Consider the following 9,288-nt stretch of genomic DNA (forward strand, 5'->3'; position numbering starts at 1 on the left):
TGGCTGTCTGGTCAGGGTGGTGAAGTGTCCTCTGGAGGGGAGCCGCCGCTGTGGTCACATTATAAACTGCATCCCCTCTGTGACAACTGTAGATCAGCGAGCCTCAGCGAGCCTCGCTCTTATTTCAGGGATTTGTAGTTTTTAGTGTAAAGAACGCCGACGCACGGCAGAGGCCTTTGTGAGAGTAAAACTACACTTCCCTCAGAGCTACTCAGAGGTGTTAGTTGTCAATATGGCTGTTGTCAGACAGACAAAGCAGAGAGGCAAATAATTCGCCACTGATTAGAAATCCTTGGAAAGGGGTCGGACAGGGCACTGTTTTCATACCGCCTTACTGTTCGGCTGCAGTGAAAGACACAGCGGGTCTTTGCTCCAGTAACAAAGTTAAATGGTTAAGTGGACGATTTGAACCGAGGTAAGTCATGCACTAAGCTATTTCCAACACTAAAAGTGATGTTATTAATATCAGACGGTCGCTAGCCAGCAACGGCGGCTAACGTCAGCTAGTATCAGCATTGGCATGGCTAGCATGTTATGCTATCATTCTACAACCCCGGTGCTACCGAAAATAGCATAAGTTGCTAGCCGTCCTCTGTGATGCATACGGACTGTTCCCCGGTATAAATGCAGCAGCAGCTCCAGTGAAAATTATTTATGAGCTCGAGTGTTTCAAGCCGGCTCATTTAGCGTTTCATAGGACACTGTCACTCAGTCTGCCAAAGAAACATTTGCTAACGTTAGCTCGTGGGCAAAGGGCGTGAAGGCTGGCATCACAGCGGCTCCCCTGCAGCGCGGAGCGGCAGATCTGTGCTCCAGGGCCACAGTCAGCAAAACAAAAACACATGGACCAAAAGATACCAGCAACTTTGGTCAGTGTTTGGACAATCTAGAAAAATACACTGCCAAAGAAACGCGTTTGATTTACACAACAGACTGTACTGGGGATATCGAATGCATCATGCATGCAATCTGTATTTAGGTAAGAAAGCTTCCTCTTTTTTTTTTGCATAATGTAAAACTAAACATGATGTATCTACTGTCATTGGTAATTTTGAATACTTTTCTTTTTTGTGTTATAACTAGTTCTCTAACTTACTGTTATCAAGTGATTCCTTAGGGATGTGGGCAAAATAAAGTTTATCATCTGTCAGGACTGACCACCCACAATGGCTCCAGACTTATGATTTATATAGTAACATTGGATCAGTCATAGTCTTTGTTCTCTTCTTATGGTTTGCACACCTCCAGTTTGTGTTATGTGTGACCTACAGTAAACCAGTGTAGAGCATTGATGTAGAGTAGGCTGATCCTGTGTTCCTTGCAGGGTGTGTAGTTAAACCAGCTTTAAATTGAATAGATAACTTTGTAAATACTCAACCAGGATGGCTAATGATTCCAAATGCTCATATTTGCTTGCAACGACTAATAAGCCTCACAATAACACAGAATATCTGAAAGTACTGAAGAAGTAGTTAATGCCTTATTTTCATATTAACAATCCAAGTCAAATAAACCATCTCATAGTTTTATTTTTGAATTTGTGCAGCTCACCCCCTGGGATGTGACAAGGTTTTGCAATATAACTGAGCTTGATAATGATTTACAAGCTTCCATATGGATACCTAATGTAAACTAAAGAACTAGTTAATGTTCTGCAGTACCCTTTAACTACCCTCTGCTATAAGTAATGTATTTCAGGGCCCTCTGTCTCAATGTTTCTTAAATGTTGGCAATTGTTCTTTTCCTTTCAAATCTCGGTTTTACAGACCGCCCGAGGGTTTCATCTCATCACGGCTATATTAGTTCCCTTCATGGTGACTTAAAAAGACAGCAGACACTCTTAAGCATTTCGTTTTTTTTCTGTCCTTTGCACAGCTTAGACTAACACAGATGTAGAAAAATGCCAGTGACCCCTTTTATAGCGTTAATCATATCAGCATAGGTCGCGCTGGCACAGAAGATGGAAAATCTGCCGCAGTCTGAATCCAGTTGCATTGATTTTGAGCACAGCAAATTGCTTATGAAAAACATACAGCGTGGGTGGTGTGCAGCGCCGGGGATATATTGTAGCTCTTAAAGAATGGCAGTCAGAATGTTAAGATAGCATCAGCTGTCAAGGTGACTCTGGCACTCTGCGTGTGTTGCCGGCTGGTTCCCAAAAATAGCAGATTTTTATGCCCCTCCCTCCCTCCCCCCTTCTTTCACACTATCTCTTGCTCTTGTCTTCCTTTTCTTATTTCCTGTGTCTTTATGTTCTCGCAGTTTTTCCTCCTTTTCCACCCCTCTCTTTCTACCTTTCTCTGCCTCACTTCTTCCATATCATTCAAATGTTTCTCCTCATCTGAACTGTGTTTCTTTTCCTACTTAATCTTCCCATTGCCTCCTTTCATCCCTCTCATTTCTGCCTGCCTTCACTCCTTGTGCCTCTTTTTCTCCATCTCTCTTTGAACATCTTGAACACTCTTTCTTTAACTTCCCTTTGCATTTCCTGTTTCCTTTCCTCTCCTCCCTCCTCCTCTCCTCCTCTCCTCCTCTCTCCTCTCAACCTGTCTGTCTTGTGTCTCCTCCAGCAGCAGGATGTCTGAGTTCAGCGAGGAGCCGCGCTTCACCATTGAGCAGATAGATCTGCTGCAGCGGCTGCGTCGCTCCGGCATGAACAAGCAGGAGATCCTGCACGCGCTCGAAACTCTGGACCGGCTGGACCGGGAGCATGGCGAGAAGTTTGGCCGCCGCACCTCTTCCTCCTCCTCTTCCTCGTCCTGCTACGGAGTAGGTGGGGCCAACAACTGCACCAACAACTCTGCCTCCAACACTACTACATCACTCAACAATAACAACACTGCCTCTGCAACCACCACCTCTTCCGTGACATGCAACGGCAACACCAGCGGCGAGGGCGATCGCTCGGCCCCCACCGCGTCTTCCACCACCTCCAAAATCTCCACCGCCACGCAGACGCAGTTCGGCAGCGTAGGGGGGCACTCTCCGTCTCCTAGCAACAGTTACAACACCTCCCCGCCTCCGGGACCACCGCCGCCTTCTGCCATCTTGCCATCACCGGTTTCGCTGGTGGCTCATACGCAGAACGGTAGGGATAGCCTAGCCGCCACACCCAACGGGAAGCTGTCTCCTCCCAGATACCCAGTGAACAGCGCGGCCGCAGCACGAGCATTCGGGTTCGAAGCTACAGAAGAAGACCTGGACATTGACGACAAGGTGGAGGAGCTGATGAGGTGAGTAGAAACAGAGGTGAAGTGGGCACTAAAACTTTGTTTGAGGAAACTTTCTACTCATTGTCCAACTTAAGGTTGTAGAAATAGACAATACATAACAGTAAGTAGGTGATACAAGACTATTATCATCAGTAGTATTGTATTATAGTGACCCTTTATTTTAAACACATGTTCATGCACACAGCACACACAATGCAATTGGAAGTGGGAAGCAAGTGTACAGTGCAATGGGGTGGGGCAGGGGTAAAGAACTTTATTTTAAGAACAGCGAATGAATGAACACATTTACATAATATCAACACGTTTTACAAAGTCATCTTGTGGGTACAAAACACTAGAGGTGCTTCAAATGTAAAGCTATTATTCATTGCCTTTTAATTCATGCATTTCCAATGTAATCAACTTTTGTTAAATTGTCTACTTTTCTTTGGATTGGAGATTCCTCTTCAATGGCACAAATACCATTAACTATGAGGCAAGAAAGCACACTTAGTCAGGATGAATTAGATCGCACCAACTGGAGTTAGCTGAAACTCCATTGTGTGCAGCTGCCATACATGTTCAGAAAAACTGAGGTTTTAGGGTTCATTCCTGGCCTTGAAAACAGCAGTCGATAAAGCAATTTCACCGCAGTTGATTTAGTTCTGGAGCTTTTCATCCTATCACATGATATTTAAATGTACCCATTTGTCTTTTTTCCCCCCGAGTTTTATAAGAGTATATTTTCTGATTTCTTTTTTTTTCTGGCATAATATCTAATGTCAAAGTGTATTCTTGACATTGGAAATGGACCAGTATACTGGTGTGGAAAAGAAACCATCATTCATCTTATAGGGCAGCCTGGGTCGGCAACGGGCGGGCCGCGGTCCGGATCCGGACCTATAATCAATACATTAATAGGGGATTTCAGTTTTTACGGGATGATTCTACTTTAACCGCCGCCGACAGGGGGCGAAAGAGACGAGTTAGCGATACAAGGAGAGCAACACAGAAGAAGAGACGAGAGCGCGGCAGAGAGAAGCGGAGAGGAAAGTGAGTGAAGAGAATAATTAGCGATACAGGGAGAGAAGCGGAGAGGAGAGTGAACAGGCGTGTTAGCGGCAGACAGGGAGAGACAAATAATCACACATGGCGCTCTCCAAGAAGAGGAAAGTGGACAGGAGAAAGAGCTTTTAACCCTGAGTGGACTCATTCATGTTCATCCTGCCCACTGGGAGCACAGAACCAGTGTGTCTCATTTGTTCAGAGACCGTGGTGCTAATTAAAAGTGCCAAAACGCCACTATGAGACAAAACACAAAGTGTTTGACCAAACATTCCCTCTCAAGTCAGAACTGAGACCACAAAAAATAAGCAGTCTCAGAACCCAATATGATCAGTCAACCAGGATCAAAATTAAAACTAAATATCGTTCCAGGGCAGGCTAACCAATGAGCACCTGCATGTGTGTATGAGAATGGCCCTGACACCACTTCAGCCCAGATTTAAACTCCTGGCAGGACAAGCTCGAGCTCAATTCTCGCACTGAACAGAACAAAGTGAGTGAGGGACTGCAATATAAGAGGGAAAGAAAGAGAAACTTTAAAACTGTTCAATTGTTATGATGTGTAAAGACTGATATTGTTCTATAATCGTCTGAAACTGTTAAGTCATGATGTGAAACGGTTAACAAAGAAAAAGGGAAACTCAAGCTGCTGCTACACTTTATTTTATTTATCTAAAATTAAGCACTTTTAAGATGCACACATTTTCAAAAGCTATTTTATTTTTAAATGCAGCCCGAGAGGAACATTACACATATCCACAGTATTTTACTGTATATCTGTATAGTTCGATGTTAATTGACAATAAATATTGTTGTTTTTGAATGGTACTTTCTTTATTTGATTGGCAGCCAGTTGTTGATTACATGCAGACGTTGATAAAGCTACAGGCTACTTCAATGTATATCACACTAATTCATAAAGCAAGTTAGACATTTTGATGTTCCGGACCTTTGCATGGGGGGATTTTCTCTAACTGGACCTTGTTGAATTTTAGTTGAATACCCCTGTTATAGGGTATTGGAGCGGTGTCTAATGTTAATGTTAAAGTTGCGGGTCCAGTGAGGGCACAACTGCTGGTGGGATTTGAGACAACACTAGTGAAAAACCAACACTGTGCAAGTGTTCACAGTGCACGACATGGCAGTGCTCTAATAAGAGTATCAGAATAGAGACAGCACTAGGTTGGTACTTAGCTTGCCCTTTACACGTGCAGTGTGAACCACAACACCTTGACATGAAAGCTGTAAAATATAAACCAAAATGTTCTCTACGAATGGATCAGTTGTTTGCCGTTGACATGTATGTACATCCTGAGTCAAAATAACAAAGACAGTCATAAAGACGTTCTTGTTGAGATAATCCGTAATTATCCTATGGCATGAGAAGGGAGGTGTTCTGTGCTGAACCTTTTGAAAAGCCTTCAGGGTGACATTTCGTGAGAAGGAGAGAAGAGAAGCTTTTACAATGGTGCACCTCTAGATACATTACATGAAATCACATACAGTAACATAAAGAAACATAAAGATTGAAAACCCCTGCTCAGTAAGTTAGAGCCTCTTCTGTTGAAGAAAGCTTCACTCAAGTTCCAAATTGAAGAAGGTTACATTGTGCATGTAACCTAAAGGCTACAGTACAAAACAGTGGTTGTGATGAGCGTATTGTGTTCCCATCTAAGTGAAAAGGCTTGTTGTTGTTTTTATATAATAACACATCAAGTAATTTCCTTTGGGTGTTCAAGGCAGCGGTTCTCAAACTGTGGTCCGAGGGTACTGCCGGTTGTCCTTAAAAAAATAAATTTAAAAAAATCACTTTTCATTATCAAGGATTTTCGCGGAACACCTCATATATTCAAACTGTAAAAATAAGTACGTATATAAACGTAGTGTTAAAACGCAGATATTTGTTATTTTTTAATTATGGACAACACTTAATTTCACCACTGGTTACCCATGGTTACGTGTGTACGTGCAATACCAAATTAATCGTTGGCTAGCATCAGTTTCTCTGAAGAGAAAAGAGGTTTACGTTACCGTTAATGAATTTAATGAGAGTGAGTCGGAGGCATCTACAAGCCAGATTCCGCAGAAAAAAAACAAAGAAAGGGAAGATTAAGAGAAAATACAATGGGAACTACTTGGATCTGGGATTTACCTACACAGGCACTGAAGATGAGCCTTTGCCAGTATGCGTTCTGTGCTATGAGCCAGTGGCTAACGAGAGCCTAAAACCAGCTAATCTTCGCGGTCAATCTTGGAATCTGGCACTACGTTTATATATGTACTTATTTTTACGGTTTGCATATGAGGTGGTCCGAAAATCCTTGATAATAAATAGTGGTCCGCATAAACAAAACGTTTGAGAACCCCTGATCTAAGGGTTTCCCCTGGAAGGGTTCTCATTGAGGTTTATGGAGTGATGAAATAATGACATATTTTTGTAGGCCAACCCGGAAGTTAGAATGGCAAGGGCTTCCCCGTCAAAAAGCATTGGTATTTTTTCCACTGGATTTGAAAATATAGCAGAGAAAAAGATGGAAAACAGGCTTTTAGGATAATTGTACAGTTTGGATCATCTCAATATATGAACGCGTTATTATCGCTTTAACGCATTCATTAACGCAGACAATTATTTTATCGCGCATTAACAGTTTTTTGTATTAATCAAATGAACCGAAACAGAAAAAAGTGGCGGGGACAGAAACATGGAGAATGGTACCAAACTCGTACATGGACATTTGACATCTCTTCCAGACCACAGAGTTATTTGTAACCACTACAAAGTAGAACTTTCTTATTACTTCTATAACAAACTAGATCAAACGTTAATGCCCTGGCAAATGGCTTTGGTTTTATATTTGATTTGATTCCATTAATTCATCTTTAATTTGAGATTTACAAGAACTATTTGAACTGCCCCTGTGTAAATGGAATACTGCTGTTAAACAACTATAACGTGTTTCTCTACATCCATTACTGTGGCAGGTCAGTATTTATACTCTATCCCTTTCCACGTGTTAGCCACCTCCTCTTCGTCTGAACACTTTCCACAGGAGCCCCCCCCTCTCCTCCTGCTGCCTCCCAGCTGCCCTGAGTGAACAGTATAGGCATGTCGAGCTCCGGCCGTCCCATTGCTAATTCCCTCTGCCTCTGCATCAGATCACATGTCCTGTTTCGACAACAAGAAGTTAAGTAGCTTCCTCTCGGTGTGTAGGCCTCGCTCCGCAGGGCTGCCAGGGCATGACAGGCGCTCTCGGCTTGTCAACAATCCCACGGTGCCCTTCGGATTTCTTTCCTCTCATCTAAGTGCACATTTCTGTCTCCGCAGGGGTTCGGCCTTTGAGTCGGCATCCAACAACACATCTCCCTCCTCCATCCCTCCCTCCCTCCTGCACTTCCCACTCCTCCTCAGTCTTGTACAGCAGCTCGTGCTACATCGATTCACTTTTGTCGATACAAGCAGTGTTTTCTAAGCTCTAATTTTAGCCGCGCCGCAAGAGGCTGCCGTGGAGGATATTGACGCTGGATGTCAAGAGTCCTGACGCATTTCTCCTTTCAGAAATATGCTAGCGGAGCACTCGTGACTTTGATGCCCTTCTCCATTATGACTTCTCTGTGGGTTCAAAGGATGCTGTGATTGTACGGTTCAAGCACCAGTGATATTTAAGTTAGTGGGGGTGGGTGTTTGGTAAAAAGTATGCACTATATAAGTGTGGATAAATATGCACCGACTAGTGTACACATTTGACTGGTGTTCAAAATCTGTACCACGATTAAGCCAAGACAGTCATAAGCTGCTGGGTGTGTATGTAAGTCGACGTTGTTGTGTGTGCACAGAGGAGGGGATTGGGCTGGAAGCCAGAAAGCAGGGTGGGTACACTGTGTGACTGCACATGTTCCCTCACCACCCTCCGCTCCTGCATGTCTGTGCATGTTTTATTTTCCCCCCGCTGAGGGCTGAGACATTGGAAAATGTATTTCACTCCATTTTGTCTTGCCTTTGTGTTCCTCTGAAATGCACCGTTGATTATGTGGGAGCCATAATAGAAGAGAACAATATGCGGATAATCAAAATGCACCTTAGATTAAAAATGGTTTTGTCCTATTTTTAATATGGGATAATGCTGGCACAATACAAAAACATTTGATTTTTTGAAATGTAAACAGTTTTATTAAAAAACACTTCAATTTCATTGAAAGCATACAGGAGCCATTTGGGCTAAAGTATCCTGCTCAAGGACACGTCGACATGTACAGGGACTGGGGATCAAACCACCCTCCCTACGATATGTAGATGACCATATAACCCCTGAAAGCATGAAAATCTATTTCAATACGGAAAAACCTATCTATTTAATATCAGTCTTTCAATCTGGTTTTAACCTTACCTTACTAAATGTCTTTGAATAAAATGTGGGGGTCTTTTAAATGCTGTGTGATCTTTTCCTATGTCAAATACCATTAAGCTGCTGACTCTCTCTGTGTGTGTGTGTGTGTGTGTGTGTGTGTGTGTGTGTGTGTGTGTGTGTGTGTGTGTGTGTGTGTGTGTGTGTGTGTGTGTGTGTTGACACACACACACACACACACACACACACACACACACACACACACACACACACACACACACACACACACACACACACACACACACACAGAGAGAGTCAGCAGCNAGTGTGTGTGTAGTGTGTGTAGTGTGTGTGTGTGTGTGTAGTGTGTGTTGTGTAGTAGAGTGTGTAGTGTGTGTGTGTGTGTGTGTGTGTGTGTGTGTGTGTGTGTGTGTGTGTGTGTGTGTGTGTGTGTGTGTGTGTGTGTGTGTGTGTGTGTGTGTGTGTGTGTGTGTGTCATACTTGCCAACCCTCCCGATTTTCGCGGGAGACACCCGCATTTCTCCCAATTTCTGACAAAATCAGATTTACTCACGACTGTTTCCACTCGGACTTTAATACAGGTACACCATTGTTTGGTTTCCATGGTAGCGCGTCTCTTTAGCAGCGCGCGCAACTCAAAGTCTGAG

The 9,288-nt window shown here is 43.3% G+C and overlaps 1 protein-coding gene across 2 annotated transcripts; it reads left to right on the forward strand.

Moving 5' to 3' along the window:
- The first annotated feature begins 212 nt into the window (after positions 1–212).
- Positions 213–7,425, forward strand: LOC104961151 (homeobox-containing protein 1-like). 2 transcript variants are annotated; one of them, XM_010789383.1, is made up of 3 exons: positions 213–979; positions 2,571–3,233; positions 7,328–7,425. In XM_010789383.1, exons 1-3 carry the CDS (start codon positions 963–965, stop codon positions 7,410–7,412), a joined length of 765 nt encoding a protein of 254 aa, XP_010787685.1. In that variant the 5' UTR covers positions 213–962; the 3' UTR covers positions 7,413–7,425. The 2 variants fall into 2 exon arrangements, with proteins under 2 accessions (XP_010787685.1, XP_010787686.1); XM_010789384.1 differs by having other exon boundaries at positions 214–415; positions 2,574–3,233.
- Positions 7,426–9,288: the final 1,863 nt, after the last annotated feature.

The sequence above is a fragment of the Notothenia coriiceps genome, unplaced genomic scaffold, assembly GCF_000735185.1.
Source record: "Notothenia coriiceps isolate Sejong01 unplaced genomic scaffold, NC01 NC01_scaffold00032810, whole genome shotgun sequence".
Taxonomy (NCBI): Eukaryota; Metazoa; Chordata; class Actinopteri; order Perciformes; family Nototheniidae; genus Notothenia; species Notothenia coriiceps.

Bases quoted from the DNA above. Each gene is read 5' to 3' on its own strand.
- LOC104961151 (XM_010789383.1), top strand. The intron at 3,234-7,327 runs GTGAGTAGAAAC...CACTTTCCACAG, and splicing joins AAGGTGGAGGAGCTGATGAG to GAGCCCCCCCCTCTCCTCCT.